The 21,807-nt window shown below is 43.3% G+C and overlaps 2 protein-coding genes across 2 annotated transcripts in view; both read right to left on the bottom strand.

Moving 5' to 3' along the window:
* Window positions 1-5,450: 5,450 nt before the first annotated feature.
* Window positions 5,451-12,706, bottom strand: LOC119373568 (zinc finger protein 64-like). The gene is made up of 2 exons (XM_049411140.1): window positions 12,595-12,706; window positions 5,451-5,860 (listed from the first exon to the last, which is right to left on the bottom strand). The coding sequence occupies exons 1-2, from the start codon at window positions 12,704-12,706 to the stop codon at window positions 5,451-5,453; spliced, it is 522 nt and encodes a 173-aa protein (XP_049267097.1).
* Window positions 12,707-20,572: 7,866 nt separating this feature from the next.
* Window positions 20,573-21,807, bottom strand: part of LOC119374376 (nuclear pore complex protein Nup133) — a 42,661-nt gene continuing 41,426 nt past the window's right edge. The window contains exon 31 of the mRNA XM_037644468.2: window positions 20,573-20,717. Coding sequence (XP_037500396.1) covers window positions 20,578-20,717 — 140 coding nt within the window. The 3' untranslated portion in view covers window positions 20,573-20,577. The remainder of the gene's footprint in view (window positions 20,718-21,807) is intronic.

Genomic DNA, 21,807 nt, shown 5'->3' with positions numbered 1-21,807 from the left:
GTGCCATGCTGTCATGCAAGCCATGCCATGTCGCAATGCCAAATCCAAACCTCAGTATGCTTAAACAACCGCTACAGCGTTTTGTACACGCACAGTTCAGACCCGCTGTACATGCCCTGTAGGCTGGCGCCTCTGCACACGGGCACTGATCGCGACCAGCAGGGCTGATCCGGATCAGGTGCTGCTACTTTTAATCGCTATCAGGCCTGATAGGGATCAAAACGATCGCGCATCGCGATCTACCACCGAGATCGCGATTTGACTGACGTGCAACACGCATTATTTTACACAGTAATTATAACGTAAATAATTATCTAATTATTGTACAGTCGGTCATGCTATATTTCTTCGTAGACCGAATTCAACAACCCACCCAAATTGCATACGATAGTTATCTGCTGGCAGCGAGCAATCCTAAAAAGGTAGAATCCTAAAAAGGTAGAAAACTACTTCGAAAATGCTGCCGAAACGACCCACGTCCAGTGGCTCGTTCAACACGGCACTGCCTTCACCAAAGCGATCGTGCGTAGCAAAATATTTCAAATAAAAGTGATATGTGCTCAACATCACCGTCTTTTTGCGGCGTTTGTAGTTGCAGCTGGTGTGTGTGATCACGTTTGATGGTCACCCACTGACGCACCGACGTACCACAAAATTTGCGTTTCTTTCTCGGGATCGGCTGAGAAGAGAGGCATCGCAAACTTTCCACGTAGTCGGTGAACACAGAATAACTCGGAAGCGCGACCACATTGGACAAACTGAGAACCCGACAGCTTCCAGATAAAAACAAACGCACGTTCTTCTCACCCGCCATAGCCGTGCTGCGCATCGCAGTCCCCTAGCGACAGATGTTTCAGCTACTAAAATAAAAATAATTAATTTAAGTAATTCCGTGCAGTGAAACTATATAACAGCACTAAGTAAATGGTTCTATGAGTTGTTTTATTTTATTTAAAGTGAAAATTGCAAAATAAACAAGCTTTAGATAAGCGAGTATTTGGGGTGTATTTCTGCCACACAACACTCTAAGGAAAAATCGAGTATTTGGGGAGTATTTCTGCTACACAATCATCGTCATCCGTCGCGTACTTTCCTCGCGTTATCACCGCGGTCCTGGCACTTGCCGGCCACACTCATGCAGAGAAAAGATTGAGTAAAAAGGGCGTCTTTTTGTCCCACAACAATAATCGTCATCTGGCTTGCTCGCGCGTCCTTAAACGCGGTTCTCGCCACTTTCCTATCATGAATGCCATGTCACGAGCGCGCGCGCCGTTCGCGGCCGGGAAGTGCCGGAACCGTGGTGATAACGCGAGGAATGTACCTGAGGTGGATGACGATCGTTGTGTGGCAGTAATACTCCCCAAATACCAGACTTTTTCTTAAGAGTGTGTACACTCTAAATGTAACTAAGGTGTTTACACTCTAAGAAAAAAGCGAGTATTTGGGGAGTATTTCTGCTACACAACAATAATCGTCATCTGGCTTGCTCGCGTTTCCTTTCTTGAAAACCAGGCTCTCGTCACTTTCCTATCAAGAATGCTATGTCACGCTGATAACGCGCGCGCCGTTCGTGACCGGCAAGTGCCGGGGCCGCGGTGATAACGCGAGGAAAGTACGCGAGGTGGATGACGATTATTGTGTAGCAGAAATACTCCCCAAATACTCGATCTTTTCTTAGAGTAGAGTGTATTGTGGCAGAAATATTCCCCAAATACCCGTTTTCTTAGAGACTGTGCGTACACTCCAAGTGTAACAAGAAAAAATCGGGTATTTGGGGAGTATTTCTGCCACACAACGATAATAGTCATCCACCTCGCGTTATCAGCGCGGTCCCGGCACTTCCAAGTCACGGCGTGCGGGCGCTATCAGCGTGACTTAGCACACAGAGTTAACGTAGCATATTTGCAATAGGAATTAAGGCGAGAGCGAAGTTTTCAAGAAATAACTAATATTCCCCAAATACCCTTTTTTGCAATGGAAAAAAGGTGTATATAGGGTGTATTTTTGCCACAAAACGATAGTCATCTCACGTGCTTTCCTAGCGTTATCGCCCCGCTCCCGGTCACGAACAGCGAGCAGCGTGACCCAGCCTTCTTGAAAAGAAAGCAGCGAGCGCGCAGTTTTTTAGAAAGGAAACACAAGCAAGCTGGATGACAATTACTGTTGTGTGACAGAAAGAGTGTAAGAGTGCTCTATTTGCTGGACATCTCCGTATGATATAAAGTGTTTATTGGCACTAGTTTCCAAAAAGAAGACAAAAGAGGACAGAAGAGAAAAGCGGTTTTGAAGAGAATTTGGGAGCCTTGCTTCCTAGGAGAATTGCGCTTGCCTGAGCTCGTTGGTTGCACATAGCGAGGAGGGATTCAGCTACTTGGACGAGGACAGAAGAGAAGCACTTACAAGAAAGTACGTAGACAATGAGGAAGCTAAATTTAAAAAATCATGCAACACATATAGACATGTACAGTACCCACGGATTCAAACGCGGCATCATCAATTTTTTAGTGTAACGATTGGTATGCGCAATGGCTAGAGATAACCACATTATGCTGTGACAAATCTGGTCTCTAAAGCACTGATCTAAGCGTTCGAGTTGAAATTACGCCAATATGACCCGAACTGAAGGCAGTGGGAAGGAAAGTATGTGCATTATTTAGCCATAAATTGTCCTGTTTCAATTCGTGAATACTGTACATAACCCACAGACAAGAAAGAATATTTACATGAAAATATGATATATATTATTGTGCACTAAAGAACTGCACTGAAGGCAATTACATACCTTACAGACACAAGTAATAAAGACATGGTCAATAACAAAACTTTTATGTTCTCAACTTGGCAGACAGAATTGGGCTGCGAATGCCATCACAATCCTCAGCCCATATGTGCCATGTTCAGTGCCGGACAAAGGCCCATGGAGTGATCTCCAATTCACCATGCCATGTGCAAACCGATTACATTGTCTGCTAACTTAATCTTAGTAAAAAAATATCCTGCAGCATTCAATACAGGCCAGTTACATGTGAATCCATCTTAAAGTTCAACAAATAAGAGCATAGACGCAGCATCAAATTTTTTAGTGCAACAACTGGTATGCGCAATTGCTAGAGAAAGAGCAAAGCTTTGAGCTAAGCTCTGAAGGTGAGGGAGTCGTGCACAGAGCATTTGGCCATAGTTCTGAAGGAAAGACAATGCACTGTTGGCATTCTTAGTTGCTTTAAGGTGCATAAGTACCCAGTCACGAGAAAGGGCACGGGACAGAGCGTCAGGACAGAGCACCCAGGATAGGCGCTCTGTCCAGTGTCCTTTCTCGTGATTGTGTTCTTTCACGCCTTAAAGCAAATATGAACATACACCAATTCGCCCAACAAAAAGTTCTCTTAAGCCACTGATAGCAATAGCGCTTTATTAGAGTCACACACAAAGTAAGCTTTCAAGGTTTACTTGTCCATATATTGCCATAATCATTTTCGTACTTTTGAAATTAATGAGCATGGTTGATGCTTGCACAAAAAAACAAAAACACGTACATCACTCAAGAACTGCAAAGACTGGTTTTCGCAATTCTGGCATGATGAACAACACAAATAGAAGCTGGAAAATGTACAGCATAGTCTCTCACTTGACACAGATATTGCAAGGTCACACATACGTGTAGAGATCAAACGGTGTGAACAAAGAAAAGCGCACATGAAGCTATCAGCAATATTGCGATTGCTGGTCGCTTCATGTGTGCTTTCTAAAGGTTGCGCAAGCCAATTGACTTGCGCCACCTTTGGAACAACCACAGATTAGTTGAAAAGTAGGGTGTACATAACACCTTTTATGATCGTGGTTGTTGTGGGAGCAAACCACTGCAAGACACATGCTTACCCTAAACCGCATCCCCACATGCTGTACGCATGTCTGGCTTTTCCCTCCCCTGCAGAGCCTTGCTCATAACTTTCCTCTATTCATAAGGCCCACTCCCCTAAATCGAGGAGCATAATGGCAGCGTACACTTGTGACAGTTTTTCTCCGACAACACACAGCATACTGAGTAAGGGGCGTGATAGAATTTTATCACACTCGCACATTATATCAATCCTGTTAAGGCTCTTGAAATTATTACAAAAGTACACATACACAGCTTGGTGGTAGAACGGTGCTATGTCTTCATAGCCACTCACCGGTACAAATACATGGCTTTTCCCACCCATTATAAAAGGCTCAGCCATAATTCTTCATTCTCATCATCATCAGTCACAGCAGCAACGAAGTATGCAGCTTACTTGGGTGTTTTTCGAGCGCAAGCTGTTTCGAGCTCACAAGACCAGCTGATTTCGTGGCCTAGTTGTCCATTGCAGCTGTCGCGCACAATGAGAAAGAAACCAGGGTTCGAGGTGGATTCAAAGCCAGGCATTCTGCATGCCAAGCAACTTTTCCAGCACAGAACCGCGCCAGTGCTTCAAACCATGCTTGTAGGTTTTTCCGAAAAAGACCCAATGCAAGCATCATGTATGGCAGAGAATCACGTTAACAGATGAAATATCGAGTGGAATAAGAGCAGAATCGCACCCGCCATCATACCATGTGAATTGCGTAACGAGTGGGTGGTTTAAAGTTGGTTGGTTCCTAGAGTAATGGCTCAACCCACTATGGGGGATTGGCCATGATTCGTGCGGCAGTAGGATTTAAACAACCCACAAGTGCTCAGCCATAATTCTTCATCTTCATTGTTGTCTGCCACAGCAACAACGGCAAAGTATATAGGCAGGTGCGCATATTGTCTTAGAGACGCGTATCGGCTGCTCCACTACTTCACAAAATGTTATGATTTATTGCGTAGTGGGCACCTCGCATCTGTACTTGCAGTAGGTGCCCTAAGAGAGCTTACAAGAGAATTTATGACAGCCGCTCCTCCAGCTTACGTGGCGACAATGCTCTGTGTTCAGCAATGCCTGGCATTTTTCAAGCAAGGCTTGTAATGAGTTAGAGATTCCAGTGGCAGCGGCCGCAGTATCGTACGCGAAAAACCCAATGCCAAGCAAGTGTACAGAAATGTGGCCGTCTTCCAATAATCGAGGCTCTCTCGATCATGGGCTTGTTGGCGATCCACCGTTTCTGATGTGGCGATCCGAACTTTTATCGAGGTAATTTGTCATTTCACGGTGGCACATTTCATTGTTAACCGGATATGAACGTATGACCATCGTCGTTGCATGTAGCAATAGGAGCGTTGCGCTGCTAAGCACCTGGGCGAAGGTCCAATTCCCAACATGGAGGAAAGAAGTTAGGAGGGAGCATTGTGCAGTGCAATATAAAGAAAGAAAGAAAGTAGTAGTAGGTCAAGTATGCAGACGCCAAGCTTTGCTTGCCCTCATTTTCCCAATAAGGAAAGGGCTCCTAAATTTTTATTAGGATTTCATGCTGTTTAAACATCTGGGGGCAATGATACGGCAGCTCGCCTACGGCTGATACGGCAGCTCGCCTCTGTGGATGTACATGTGCTCCTTCAGTTCGGTCTTTTTGGCGAAGCTCTGAGGGCACAGGCGACATTTGTGCGGCCGCCCACCGGAGTGGATGCGCAGGTGATTACTCAGTGTGCCCAACTGGGAGAACCGCTGGGAGCACAGCTCGCACTTATATGGCCGCTCGCCGGTGTGGGTGCGCAGGTGAACATTCAACACGTACCTACATTTAAAGCTCTGAGGGCACAAATGGCAGTGAAATGGCCGCTCATCTGTATGAACCCGAATGTGTCGTTTCAGATGCGACACATATTTACTCTTATAGTCGCAGAAGTTACACTGGTGGTGGCGTCGCCGAGGATACTTCTTGGCATCCACAGTTGCCGGAAGGACGAAGGACCCCGAATCTGCACAAAAAAAAAAAAAAAAAACAAGACAAGTTGCTCGAGTATCGCTTTTCCTTAGAAAAGAAAATGAATTTAAATTCTATTGTTCGACACAGCAACACCAATCTGTGATTACGAGTCATGCCTTAGCAGATGAATTTGAATGAATTTAGAACCATGTCGGTCATAAATAAGTGGTCCTAAATGCAAGTACACGAGTGTTTTTGTATTTCACCCCTATTACGATCCAGCCAGAGTAGCCATAGTTATAGAATACCAAAGAAATTAAATGAGACTAATGTTGATTGTCACAACTTCCTCGATGATAAAGGCTTTACGGAAACTTCATAAACAGAGTACAGCTGGCCAAACCTTCACATTTGTTCGACACCCACATGTGCGATGGCTGATGACGTTAATGGAACACAGGCATATTGTCACTAAGAAGATGTATTTGACAAAATCTCTTCCATCCTGTCCAGCTGCAACATCGTAATACCGCTTGACGTGCTTTCACACATGTAGGCATGCCCTAAAAGACGGCATACTACAATGTACACAACTCTGAACATAAAGTAGGAAGGAGTTAAGGAAGGAAACAAAAAAGGAGAAGGCAGGAAGACTAACCAGAAACACTTCCGGTTGGCTACCCTACACTGGGGGATCGGGGAAGGCGCATAGAAAGATGAGAAATAGAGAGGGGGGAAGAGAAAAAAAAAAGAAAGAGAGAGAGAAGAGATGCAGTGAATTCACTGCAGCGTGCGGGATTTCACCACAAGTCAGAGGCGTTCGCACAAGTGCGTCATTCTCAAAAAAAGCGCAAGAGTACATAAAGTAGGACAACAGAAAAAGTGCTACCAATTCTTGTTTCTGCAGCCCTAAAGCTGAAAGTGCAGGGGTACATGGCGACATGAAAAATATGACAAAGCAGAGAAAACTATAAAAAGGCAGAATCGAAAAAATATGAAGTAGGATCAAAGATCATTTCTGAGTGATAATTCCTTTTCTTTTCAGCACTTGCAACAATAACAAATACTAATGCTTGCTGCACATAAACTTTCAAGAGCAATCATTTGACTCACTTGGATCATTTAAACATGAAAGTAATTATAAAGAGGACATGCTAAAACCTAGGGAGAAAAAATACATCAGCATAACAGAAAAAGATGAAATCACATTGCGTGACAGCAAAGCACTCAAAGTAGCAATTACAAAGATGCAAGATAATTGCAAAATACAGGCATTGTCAAACAGTAACATGACATATATCGATGACAGGTAGACAGCAGGGGTTCATGTATGATGCTCTTTTTCCAGTCCTTTAATATTTGATGACATGCACCTAAACAGGGAAAGATGGAACAAAATATTACCAACAGTGAATAAAATCATAAGCAAAACAGGCCTATAAAAACTGGTATTACATGAAGCACATTCTTGAACCGCATTTGAATTTTCAGCTGGCAATGTTACCATGGCTAGTCGTGCTTTTATATTGAACATTTACTTCGCGAGCATTTACTCTATAAATCTCTGTAACAAAGCTTTCGTGTATATCATACAATCCACTTCCTCAGGGCTTTGTACTGAAATTACAATTTAGTGTTGTGCTGCACATCTATGGTTAAAAATTAAAACACAGGTTACAATTAAAGGTTACAAGGCAAGGTGTTGCCATGGCACCGTTGATCTACAGTGCCCACAGAAGAATACACAACATCAAAACGTAAAGCATAACATCTGGTATGTACAAGTGCTCAAGATAAACACGTCATGTTGCTACGAATCTGGCCACTGAATGTGATAATGGCTCCGATACAAGTCCACAAGCGAATACTAGACAGATGTGAACCAAATTAAAGCCGATGAAAACGAGAGAACAAGCATTATACTTCACCCTAAACTGATTTCGTTCCTTCTCTGAGCATTCTACATTCAGGTACACGGAGCAATGTCCTTTGACGCAATCTGCTATTTTGAGCACAAGATGTCTGGTCAGTAGGTTTAACAAATCGTTTGATAAACAATATAAAATGAAGGAAAAAAAGAGACTGTATTTGGTACAAGAGAGAGCAGATTTGAACCTATCTTTTCCATGCACCGTCCACGGGACTATACTCACTATGCCTTATCATGTGGTAAAAATACGAATCAAACATTGCTCCATGCTACACTGGGAATCCAACTTGACGGACATGAAGCATATGCTCATTTCGTACAGAACTTTCGACGATGCAGTCGATGAGCAGTCTTGTAGCCAGTACATATTAGAACTTTCGTGAACACCATTGCTTGCCTTGGAATGAACAACACAGGTCAGAAGAGCTGTCGAGTTTTTAGAGATCAGATTTCAACAACCGGGTGAATGTGCTCACCAGTGTAGTTCTGCTTGTGCTGTTGCTTGTATCTTCAGGGAGCAAGCCTACCCAATAGTTTCAAGCTTTATTAACATTTTGGTCAGCTCTACTTTTCACTGTCACAACAGAGTGACAATATTAGTCTGTAATACGTGATTACTAATTCTACAAGTCTGCCCTCGTTATGTGTTTGGTGCAGTAAAAAATAGCCTGGGACATTTAATTACAGTGGATGTGCATCTTCCCATTTGCTATGAGGTCTGCTCGCAAGCGCCAGCAATTATTACAGGCCCTGCTGACACGGGCAGGTCACGTTATCGGGACAGACAACAGGTGGTCAGCTAGAACATCGGAATGGATACCACGAGATGAGAAGTGAGGCCGTGGACGGCGAAGGGTTAGGTGGAGCGACGAAATCAAGAAATTTGGAGGTATAAAAGGGAATCTGCTCGTGCAGGACAGGGTGGGTTGGAGGTCATTGGGAGAGGCCTTCGTTTTGCAGTGGACATCAAGACAGGCTGATGATGACGTTAACAGTTCTACGTCACAGGATCGCCTAGAACAAATAAAGGTCATATGGTCGTTTGCGCATTCACTCAAGATGACTCGAAGGCAAAAGTCATGTTCTTCTTCCTTTTCTCTCAATCAATTGTATTAATCCCCCCCCCCCTCTTCTGAAAGCTTTCTGCACCTGACGTAGCTTTGCACTGCCTCCGGGATCAAAGATGTTGAAAGCTGTCTGCACCTCCCATGGTTTTGCACTGCCTATGTGATCAGCCCACCTTTGAACAAGTGACGATGTCATGTGATGATGTCACAAATTTTGTCAATCTGTGATGTAATGATGACATGATCACACGATTTTTTGCATCACTTTACGTTGACGCTGCCGCCAACAGTCACGTTTCGTGTTAGATGAAGCATCCAAGGCCTTCACCTAAATAACAATGTTTCTTAAGCTCCTGCATATAGAATATTTTTCTACTTGCAAGTTTGCTGCTACGAATGAAGCTGTTTTGACCTTCGGGCTATCTATCACTCCATCAAAAACCAAGCGGCGAGAGAAGGACTTACAAACGTATAAAATGTCCGCTGATCCCTGAAGAGATAAGCGCGCCTAACTTCGCCCAGCTGTGCATCACGGCGGCATCGACGCCGATGGTGGTGACAAAAACATGCTGAGAGTGTTCGTATCATTGCTATCGCAATAAAAGATAGGTATGGGGGTGTCTGACCCCCAAGTGCTTCGGTCCGTGGTCTCACAACACACGAAACGACTGCAGACTGAAAGCACCCCTGCGGGATCTGCTAATATTGAACTCGTTTCTTACGAAAGGGGTCTTATACAGGGTGTTTCAGGTAACTTTTGCCAAGTATTAATAAAATAAACACATGCACTACACGCGTCGAATTGGCCCTGTATTGTTCTGATCCTTATGCAGCATTTCATATTTTTTACAATCAGCCAAGCTGGGCAATTAACAAAGACTGATTATTTACTATTTAAAATGGTATGTCTAGCAAAAATTCAATACAAAAGTTGTAGCGCTTGTTCAGAAAAGGAATATTTAGTCAATGCTAACTGTCATGTTAAATTTTTTATTAGCCTTTCTTTAAAGTGCGCAAAACTTTAAAAAAATATTCGGCGACAGCTGAAACCTTTATGTACGATACCTTACGTTCCTGTGGACAGTTCGGTGTAGTAAAGCTCGCACTTGAATTATTCTTCATTCCCATCCAGCCACCCTGCAGTACATTATCATGAATTGCAACCAACAAGCTCGCCATTGTGCTTAAAAGAAATGACCCGTAATGAAAACAAAAGAAAAATTTACAAGGAGGCTATATTTTAAAAAAGGTTAAGTTTATACAATTGTTGCCCTCACTTCATAAACAAATAAGACAAGTGACCTGCGCCGCAGTAACACTTTTACCCCGACAAAACCTACGGTAAGACAAATAGTGCTGCAGAGATTAAAATGCTGTCCAACCGAGTCTCTGGGTTTACGGTGGTCAAATGGTCCTGCGTCTTATTGCTTAAGAACAGTGCCTCTTACACCCTGGAACAAGCATGACAACCAAAGTACGGTTAGTTAATAGTGTGCAAAAAAAGCTAGCTGGACCACAGCATTTCTTATGCTGATTATTACTGGAGAAAATAGATCAGTGAAATTGCATTCTATACCAATAACAAATGATCAAACATATTAGCGCCACCACTACAAATCCATTAAAATGCTAATCACTTGATAAACTCTGAGTGCATGCATTGAAATACGAAGAATGCATAGTAAAACAAGGGAATTTATTTGGCCTTGTGACAAATCGTTACAAAACAAAGCATGAAGCACACATGCAAATTCTCAATTCAGACTCTCAAAATTATTACAAAATACACAGCTGGTGACCTATGGGTGGTATCGTGGTGCTATCTCTTCATGCCTGTTCAAGTGAGTGGTTTGTACAAAGTATTTAAATTTTACAATACAGAGATGTGGTCACTCATCAGTCTGAATACATTAGTTTTCACTGAGCTTAAATTGTATGGAATACTCGACTGGTCAGCTAAGGACACTGTAAAGAATCACTAAAAAATACTGAAACATTCTCAATGCATTTCACTGCGTGCATAATGATGTTCTAGTAACAATAATGAAGCCCTGCTTTCATTAAAAGAACCACAGCTTAGCTGGTGTCCAGGGTAACTCAGCATGCCCACAGTGCTCTGGAACAACTGGTCAATTGTGCCTTTCAAAAAAGAAAAAAGCTCAAACAGCAGAATTTGCATGGAATAGGTCATCGACGCTCATGCTGACTCAGCTGTTTTTACAGCGAGAGCTGTTATGAGCTCACAACGCCCGCTGTTGTCCATAGTTGTCCATCGCAGCTGTCACACACTGAGAAAAAAAAACAGGGTTCGAGGCGGATTCGAACCCAAGCATACTGCGTGGCAAGCAACTGTTCTACCACAGAGCCACGCCAGTGCTCGAGATGATGCTTGAAATTTTTTTCGAAAAAGACCCTATGCAAGCATCACATATGGCAAGGAATCGTGTTAGCAGGTGTAATATTGAGTGGCAGAAGAGTAGAACCGTACCAGGTGTCACACCATGTGAACTGTGTAACGAGTGGGTGGTTTAAAGCTTCCCACCCGTTAAAAAGGTTTCAGCCAAAATTCCTCATCCTGATCATCATCTGCTACATCAACAACAAGGTGCGCAGCTACGTAGGTGCACATGTTGCCTTGACCCTTTTGCACCCTTAAACTGTCACTGACGTAACGGTACATTTTTGTGTTTCCTCCCCACAGTGCCACTGACGTTCTCCAATGTATGTTCAAAAATTCGTGCGGAAGAGCAAAGCTAACATACTTTAGCGTGATTTACTGTGCCTCGATGTGTGCGCTCCCCTTAGGATGTTGTCATTCTTTTAAGGGGCTGATGCCACCGCGATGCCATTTCTTGCCCCACGTCTCGAGCCTCTCAGCGCAGCCGCTGTAGAGCGGTGAGACGCTGGTAAGACGCCGTGGGCTCAAATATGGCAGCCACGCCACAGTAGACGCCGCAGATGTCCTCACCCTAAAGCGGACAAAACGCGCATCAAGGGACCCTAGCGCGATTCTGCTGGTTGCGCCATCTGTCGACTCCTTCTAGAAGCACGTATTTTTGCCCTTCGCTGTGCTGATACGTGTATTGAAGGGTAGTGTGTGAACGCGCCCACCCTTCTTTGCTGGGTGGTATGGTCGTTCCAAGCGCGCTACTCTCTCGGGCTGAGCGACCGTGCGGCACTCATGCGACTACGGCACATGTTCTGCCACCTGCCGCAGATTTTCAGGGTTTTTCTCTTTTTTTTTTTGTATTCTATTAGCGTGTCTGTTACGGTACTCGTAAAGTTCAGGGGCGTGGGCCGTTGTCTCTCCAATAGACAGAAACATAACTCGATCGTTGCTTTCACTAGCTCAGTGCGGCCTCGCTTGCTGCTATCAGCAGTAAACGAGGTTGTTGTATCCCCTTTCCATCCCTATCTGTCACGTTAACTTCAGAACGTGCCATTTCTCTGTGTTTCAAACTTCCCTGATATTCCCGAAACCAAACCGACACTGGGGTGCAGTGCGTCACGGCCAGAAACGCCCAACAGTGAAAGGGCTAAAGGCGCATAATGAGTACTTTGCTATTTCACGATATGTGATTTTTTATCCAGTAATGGGTGTCTCGCAACCATACTAGCAGTAGGTGCCTTAAGAGAGCTTACAACGAGCTCTATGAAGGCTGCTCCTCCAGCCTACACCGTGACAGTGCTGCATGTTTCGCACAGGCCTGACGGTTTCATTTTTTTTTTCAGGCTTCCACGCTGTTTAACCATCTGGAGGCAATGAAGAGCTTTGACACGGCAGCTCGCCTCCGTGGACGCGCATGTGCATCTTCAGTTCGGCCTTCTTGGAGAAGATCTGAGGGCACATCTGACATTTATGACCAGTGTGGATGCGCAGGTGATTGTTCAATGTGCCCATTTGGGAGAAGCTTTGGGAGCAATGGTGGCATTTATATGGCCGGTCACCCGTGTGGGTGCGCAGGTGAACAGTCAACGCGTGCCTTCTTTTGAAGCTCTGAGGGCACTGGTGGCATTTGAACGGCCGCTCGCCCGTGTGAACGCGCAGGTGATCGTACAACGGAGGCTTTTGTTTGAAGCTCTGAGGGCAGAAATGGCACTGAAACGGCCGCTCGCCTGTGTGAACCCTGATGTGTTGTGTCAGATGCGAGAAATTATCGCTCTTATAGTCGCAGAAGTTACACTGGTGACGGCGTTCCCGACGAGACTTCTTGGCATCTGTAGTCACTGGATCGATGATAGGCCCCGAAGCTGCACAAAGAAAACAGGACAAATTGCTGAAGTATCATTTTTCCTTTGAAAAAAAAAAAAAAGAATTTGAATTCTACAGTTCGATGCAGCAACAACACTCTGTGATTATGAGTCATGCAGTAGCAAGAAAAAGTGAATTAACTTAGAACCATGTCAGGTTCTTTAAAGTGTTCCTGAATGCAAGCACACATTTATTTTTTTTTTGTACTTCACACCCGTTGCGATGCAACCACGGCAGCCATAGTGGTGGAATATCAAAGAAATGAAATCAGACTAAAGTTGACTGGCAAAATTTCATCAATTAAAAAGGCTTGATGGCAACTTCAGAAACAGAGCACAGATGGTCAACATTTATATTTGTTCGACATACACATATGTGATTGCTAAAAGATCATGTTAGTGAAATACTGGCATACTGTTACTAAGAAGGTGTAGGTTCAAGCTAGTTGGTACTCTATGCTCTACTACTTCTTGCGTGAAAAAAATTTTCTTAGACAAAAGACGAAACAGACACGGACAGGCGCAACCAAGAAGATGGATTCAACATAATCACTCGCCTTCTAGTCTTGCTATACTATTCTAACTTTTTTTGATAGACGTATAAGCATGCCTTAAAAACACCGTACACCAAAATAAATGCTAGTCTGAACAAGACAAAGTAGAACAACTGATGTAATACACATTTCTTCAGTGCTAAGATTAAAAGTGCAGGGGGATGCCTATGCCACAGGACACAAAATACGTCCAAGCAAAGAAAAGAATAAGAAGGCAGCATTTTAAATATAGTAGTGGAATCAAAAACTGCTTTTCAGTGATTTTTTTTTCTTTCACAAGCTTGTATTATTGGTAAATAATGCTTGCGATACATAAATTTTCAAGTGCAATCAACTCTACTCTCTCAGAGCACCTACACAACAATGTAATTATAAAGAGGCTCCAATAAGTGATCATGCTAGAACCTAGAGAGAACAAATACATGAGTACCACAGAAAAAGAAATCATATTATGCAGAAGGGAAAGCACACAAAGTATCTGTTGAAAAGTTGTAAGGTAATTCAGAAGTAGAGCCATGAACAAAAATCAACAAGACATAGTCAATGAAAAGAAGACAGCAGCAGTTCACAATATAACGTTCTCAGTCCAACACTGTCCTCAGAATTTGTTGATACTTGGTGACATTCACCTAGAGGAAGAAAGAGGGGAACAAAATATGACAAGCAGTAACTATCAAGCCAAAAAAATATTGCTACTCTATGGAATGCATTTCAATTCTGAGCTAGCCACGGTATTACAACTAGTTTGCGTTTTCATGCTTATTAGTTATTTAGCAAGCATTTACTGGATAAATCCAAGTAAAATAGTTTCTGTGGTTATCATGTTTGCCCTAACGTTGCACCTTTTACAGAGCCATTTTATGAAACCACATTAAAATATACATGCTTCACATCTCTGCCTAAAATCCAAAGCCCACATAGCAAGGCTCAACAGGTTGTTGCTGCTGGATAACTGTTCACGTACAACTGCATGGAATAAAACAAGAGTTCAAAACATCAAGTGTAACAACTGGCATGCGCGATTGCTGGAGTTAACGGCATCATGTCACCATGAATCTGGCCACTAAACATGATGTTGGCTCTGATGTAAATGTACAAGTCCGTTTTACGCCAATGTGACATGAACTAAAAGCAGAGGAAACAAGAGTACTCACTTATTTATTTCAATACCTTCAATACCAAAAGGTGTAACAGAAGGGAGTGGTAGTCAAAACAAAACAATGCATATTTATTAACGGCTAATTCAAACAATAACCTTTAACGGCAGAACTAAATGCAGAAACACTTAAGAGTGGTGATGATGGAGGCTGGCAGGTGGTTCCGTTCTTTGGCCGCCTTCGGCATGAAAGAATTGGAAAAAAGAAAGTTAGTCCGACAAAACGCACTTTCATTTTTATGATGGTGATTAGAACGACCAAGACAGCTAAGATGGCACACTAATAAGTTCATTTTTAAGGTGTGGATTATGAATAATGTTAAGAAATAACGATAAAGGAGACACTTTCCTGCAGAGAGAAAGATTAGGAAGTTGCAGAGTGTGCCTCACAGATGATACACAGTAAAAGCAAAAATTATTGGATAAAATGAAACATGCACTACAGTTTTGCACCGACTCTTAAGTGATGAATAAGAAATTCTTTAGTTGTATCCTACAAAGCACACGCAATTTCAAGCTGAAACCTTAGAAGAGTTTTACATAATGTTTATTTAAGAGTTGGTGGTGCCTTTGAGAAGTTACGATGCAAGTAACCTAATGTGCAGTTAGCATCATTAACGGTGTAGTTAATGTGGGTGTGCCAAGAACGGTTAGCAGTTATGTGAACACCAAGATACTTATGTGAAGTTACTTCGTACATTACAGAGACGTGAATGTGATAAAGAGGGGGAGGGGGGTTCACAAGTAGCCGAGTGTCGAGAGACACAATATGTAAACTAGTATGTGTATTACTCAGTATTACTGAGCCCTAAATTATGTGTTTCCTTCCATGGGCACTGTTCATTTTAATAATTATAGTACACTAATACGTGGAAACTAAATCGCAGTTGTTTTGCGAGTGACTATTTTTTGAGTAGCAAAACTGCTATGCTTTCATATTTTTGTTTACAAGTTATGTATTTTAGCTTCAGCTTGTATCAGTGACTCCATGTCTCTGTTTTAGAGATGGAAAAATATTGCAAGAGAAAACTGCATTTCGCTGGTAGCGAAGGTGGTCACCATAGTTCTAGGAATAATTAATGGCGCGATGTTACCATTTGCAGGGTCCACCGTATCTCCGCATCGGTCACACACTCGCGCGGTTTGCGCAGCCTCCTCACATCCGACGACACTTGATGAAGCTGGGCTTGATGCGTTGCTCGTAAGCTGTCAAGTAGCTCCGCATGGCTACCACGCGCTCTAGTCCTTTTCATGTTCTCAACGCGTCTTACGCTGTTCCTTTTGGCTGTTTATGCAACATTTCCCATTTCCCACATGGCTTGCACAATGCCCGATGCGAGTTTGACGCTTCCCAGTGGGGGTGAACGTCTATTTGAGGACAACTGTTCCGTGCTGTCGCTGCGTTCCGACGGTAGCGCTTTGCGGCAGCGCCGGTGTATCCATCATGCGCGTTGCTAGCGGTGACTCTCAGTGCTGTTTGGAAATCTCCGACAGAGACGATTGCTGTACCGTCCAAGTTCTCCCAGACTTGTCTCAACTATCCACGATTCTGGGAATCAAGCGGGCACCCGCTCTGAAGTTGCGAGCAAACACTGCTTGGCCTAGTTGAAAATGTGATGTCCGGCTGCTTTTGGCTGTGCCAGGAAGCAGGTTTCGCAGGTTAGCGCGGAATTCTCTTCCAAATATTAGTTGAGCTACTGTAGTTGAGCTGGCATTGTTCCTGTTGTTCACACTGCAGCGCTCACTCACGTTCCAAACAATGCCTCGCTCAAATCGAGGTAAGCCCGCGGACACGGACACCGCGGATTGCGTATCATGTGACTCTACGTCACCCCTTCCCGCGGCGCTTCTACCACTCCTATGGCGCGCGCAAAAACAAACACAGCATGCGCTTTTTATACATTACTTTTAACAATACGCAATTCTTGACACGCACTTGGTTTGTGTATGACCCATACAGCTGCCTTACCTTCACTGTTTTTACCTTCATGATGCGTACATTCATTGCTTGAAGCGAGAGAGGGAACGTTAAAGACAGTTCTAATATTTGTAGATTATTTTATTTCATAAAATAGCCAAATTTCCTGAATTCACTTACACTTTTGCCAAATGCAACGCAGTACGAGGACTGCGTTGCATGCTGTCAGAAGAAGCCAGCTCCTGTTTGAAACTTGTGCTTCAGTAGAAACGCCTTACATCAAGTCACCGCAATCACCACCTTGATGCTCGCTATGCAGCACATGCACAGCATGTGAAGCTGGAAATATAAAAAAAAAATAGTTGAGCTTGTTCAGCAGGCAGTTATTTCAGTGCAGTCTATGGAAAACTGAAATTGTAGACTTGTAGATTCAGGATGTCTTGTTTATAGATACGGAAAATTCCCCGCTGACTATATAGGGGAGATCTTTTCTAAACGAAGAAGGCTCTCGTAAATCGTATCCAGCGAACACTTCGCAAAGGCCGGCTATGTTGCCACAATGAAAAAGTTCCATTTCCAGCTGGATTATTGAACAGAAAATCTTACCTGCCAGCATGGGCGTCGGCAGGGGGGTGCAAAAGGGGCACTTGCCCCCCTCAAGCCACACCAGCACTTGCCCCCACCCAAGCTACACCAGCGCTCTCCCCCTCTCCCAGCCGTGATGCAACACAGGCTTGCACCCCCCAAGACAAAATCCTGCCGACGCTCATGCCTGCCAGGAAGATTTTCAGTTGCTGGCTGGAATTCAGCCATATTCCAGCTGGATATCCATCAACTTCGAGCTAAATTAAAGTGCTGTATGGCTGAATTACCAAACCATAAATCTTTCCAGCCGGAGATGTCCAATAATCCAGCTGAAAAAGGGACTTCTCCATCTGGGTGCGTCAACCAGGAAAACATTGCGAAATATATGGAAGAGCTCTGTGAGAAGGCACCAACAAAAGAGTGTTTCTTTAGAGCCTATTCAACCAGTTCTCAAGAGCGCGACCAAACAGCTCCCAAAGAGCAGGCAGAGAGCGATGTTCTAGAGATCGTGGTACAACAGCTCGTAGCACCCTCGTTTTCTGTTATTAAAGCGAGTTCATGAGAGAACTCATGACTGAATACAGTAGCAACATTGTATGTCCTGACGCTACGTACAAGACGTCTGATTATGCCCTTCCACTGTTTTTAATCGTAGCACAGATGACCAGCTGTTGTGCAATTGTTAGCGTGTTTGTCATGCGACTTGATACAGCCCACTGCATTGAAGTGCTCCAAGCGCTGCGTGTTGTAGTACGTTTCTTTCTGGTGTCTGTGTCCTTTGCCACACTACAACGAAGTTTAAGAAAATGGCCCAACTTCCATTTGAACTACTGGATGATGGACTCTAGCCAGACAGAAATAGCAGCCGTTTCCGCTCCATTACCTCGCAGTCTCCCCATCTTGAGTGATTACCAAAGAACATGCATGGCACAGGTGGTTGTCGAAGAAAGAAAATGACGCTAATATTGCCGAGGTGGAAAGACTGCCAAGAAATGTCGCATTCAGCAGATGTGTGGAAGACCTTAAAACTTCTGTTGCGTGTTAGGAGAAATCAGTTCAGCATGAAGGAAATGAGAAGTTGCAATGCTATACAACGCAGAAGTGGCTTTCAATGAAAGTGATGTGGGCAAGAATGTTCAGACTTGACATTCCGTTTGATACCCATAGTGGCACTTAATAAAAAAAAATGTGCGAGAAATGCACCATTTCAAATGACAGATAGCGTGAGTGAAGCAAGTGACTCCAGGTTCATTAACTCTTTCCCTACCACTGATTTCTTCGGCCAAGAATGATAGAAAAATACAAATTTTCTAAAAATTTGACTATTTCATTTTGTGTCTTGAAACAAGTAAAAAAATTATTCAAAGGCACTTTATTTGCATGATACATGCAAATTTTTTTTTTTTAATATGTAGAGGACTGGCTTCACTGCACTACACCACCGAAAGTGCCCTAACCTCTCCAGTCTTCGGTGCAGAAAATGTCTCTGAAATCGAAAAATAAAGTGCAGGGACAAGAGAGTCCGTGAAAACAAACCTTGGACGCGCTGGTGGGGGTTCGTTTACATGTAACGGTGTCCAACGTCGACACGCTGAGACACGGTTGTCGTCCGAATCCTACGATTTGGGTAAGCTGTTCCATGTGTAGTTGCTGCCACACTCGCAGGAGAACCGAAATTCTTCATTTCACAAAACTTCGGCAAACAAGCGCATTTTGTTTTTTCTGAATGAAGCTATTGCCAGCATGCGCACACTGCTTGCGCACAGAGGAGGATGCCATTTTTTAATTTCGGTTACCAGAATCAAGTCCTTTCTCGACCAAAATTCCTATCTTGAGCGCTTTTAAAAGTTTTTCACTGCGTCATCTGTTGAAGCCAAAGAGAACATAGCAAAATTAATTAAGGTACCTTAACTGTGGTGCCCCCGAACACTTGTCTCAGGGTGGACGTGCCCAGCTCGTCTTTGGAGGGAGTGGTACAAACCGTGTGAACGAGCTCAGGTAGTCTTCGGTAGGGAAAGGGCTAATGAGGCACCAGGCCCACTTGATAACCAGCTACTGAAGAAATGGAAAGCGTGAATAGCCATTGGGGAACTACAATTTAAATAAATCTCTCATAAATAAATCTCTCATCGTGCATAACAAGCACTTTTAAGTTTTCCCAGCCCTCCATTTTTTTCTACTTGAGGTATATGTTATGAAGTGCTTTAAACAGTGCACAAATTTCATGATTTTGATTTTGCAATTTGAAAGTGTTAGGGTGTGTTACTAGAAAACTATTCAAATGACTGACGAAATGAATTTTCAAATTTCATGGCTTTACACAGATTGTTTACTACTGAGAGACAAGTAACACACGCACCAGATCCGCGTCTCTCATAATCATAGCGTGGCTTTGGGACGTTAAACCCCAGATACATATTATGATCACACACCAGATCTGTCAAAGAAAACAGAGTGTACAAATCTAGACAAAGTAAATGTCTAAAATCGTAAAAACGTGAGCAAAAAAAGTAATCATGGCAAAGTGCCCAAACGAGATTCTCATTCTTCACATGTTTTTGTGTCTAAAAAAATGAAAAAGGTTTTCATTCAATAGCATTTATTTTGTACTAGTACTGATGTTTTCTGTCTGACAAGTGCTCTCAGTAAGTTTTCTCTATGAAAAATAATTTAGCCTAAGACATGAATGCCAACCGTTGGCTGTAAAGAGATGAGCCCGTCGCGAGTCAATATTTAAAAAGTCCTGCTGCCTCCTTTTTCTTTTTGGCCTTGTTGGCTTTATGACAACACACATAAAAAAGCGAGGACTATTGTTACATCCAGAGAATCTAGCACTTCATGTGAAGTACAGTAACGTTACGTTAAATATCAGTGGATACATTTGACAAGAAAGAGTTATTAAATGCTACTCAAAGGTCACCCGATGATGGTTGGATAACAGCGGTTGCGTCAGTGAAACTTCAACAAGCCAGCCATTTTCCTGAAAACTAGAAGCCAGGGTCTGCATGCTTGCAATACAATACGACGTACTCTTAAATCAAACAGTCATCTCTCATAAAAAAGTAATAATATAATTTAATTCCAGAGCTACGATGTACAGTTCTGACGAGGGCTGACCACTGGATTTGTTACATGAAGAACAGCAAAACAGTTTTTATTTCGTACAAATTTCATTTCGTGACATACAAAGAAAAATATAAATGGAGGTAAGAGGCAACAAAAAGAGATGGTGTTGAAAAACGGCAGTCTGGCATGAATGATGTTCTTTTTTACACTGAGGCGAGTGTTGCCATCTTGGACGTCTTGATCTAACACGCTGCCACTCGTTGCATGTGTTCGTAGCCGGCGCCAAGCATAAAAGAGAACGTGGGGTTGTTTCCCAGGTCGTGCAACTCCGGCATCTCCAACAACTCGTCCAGCGAAGGCAGGAACTCGGCCAAGTTCAAACCTTTGTTCCAGCGGCAAAGAGGAAAGCGACACAGTGGGGGGAAACAAAAAAGTGCTGTTAGTTGGGTCGGCGTTGCAATACACACACAGACAGGCTGTCCTCATCATTCAAATTCAAGTAATGCTGAACAGTGCTATAACAAACGCAACGAGAGCAGCATTCTGGGCAAGTTAGTAATGCGTTATTTCAGTACGACTGGGAAACAAAAAAGACACGGACAAGAGAGAAAAAGACACACCCAGTACAAACACCAAGTTGCGCTGGGTGTGCCTTCTCTGTTGTCCTTGTCTTTTTTTGTTGTGCAGTCATTCTGAAATAACAAACACAAATCAAACGAATTATCGTAATTATTGAGGCAAAATTCAGAGCTGCCAGTATTATAGTTGGTTACAACCTAAAAAAAAAAAAAAAAAGTCTGCTCCACCAGCAGATATCGCTCTCCCTACCACAGAGAACTGGCACAAGTGCTCCATCCCATAGCGCTTGGTCATTTTTGCGACGTCGAGCACTTCTTGTGCGTTTCAGACAATTGACTTTCCAATATATAGACATACGTTAGAGTCGCTGGTTTTAGGTCGGGAATTTCGTCAGGGATTCTGGCATTGCTGCTCAGCCAAACAATTTTCTAAGTAGCACTAATGATGAACCTTTAACTCCCATTATAAATAGTATTTACATTAGCCAAGAAAAAGTACCTAAGGTTTGAGCAGAAACCAGCTCGCCCAACTGTCTTTCACAAGTGAAGAGCAGGTGCGCTTCACTTCTGTGAACGGAGCTTACATTTTTTCTTAGGTTGAACCGACTATGGTGTGTTAGTACCTAAAAAAAAAAGGAATGTGTTCATGTCAGATGTGACTGTTAACAGGTGTGGACTGTAAACTTCACAATGTATAGGCCTCTTCTAGCAGTCTCTGGTTATCCTTGCCCAGCCTCAACAAAAATAAACCGCATGCCAGCAGACTTCTCCTTTGTCACCATGCTCAGAATTCGGCTTTCCTCGCACCCCCAGATGTGCACACTCTTCCTGGCTTCCCCTAGTTTGTCAATTTCTTTTTCTTTTTTTCTAATCCGTTCACAACTCCTAACATTT

This window comes from Rhipicephalus sanguineus, chromosome 11 (genome assembly GCF_013339695.2).
Source record: "Rhipicephalus sanguineus isolate Rsan-2018 chromosome 11, BIME_Rsan_1.4, whole genome shotgun sequence".
Taxonomy (NCBI): domain Eukaryota; kingdom Metazoa; phylum Arthropoda; class Arachnida; order Ixodida; family Ixodidae; genus Rhipicephalus; species Rhipicephalus sanguineus.
This window is presented reverse-complemented; position numbering and strand designations above follow the sequence as displayed.

Coding starts and splice junctions, on each gene's coding strand:
- LOC119373568 (XM_049411140.1), bottom strand. CDS start 12,706: ATGGGCACATTGAACAATCACCTGCGCATCCACACTGGTCATAAATGT. Junction 5,861..12,594: donor GCACATGCGCGTCCACGGAG/GCGAGCTGCCGT, acceptor TTTTTTGTGCAG/ATTCGGGGTCCTTCGTCCTT.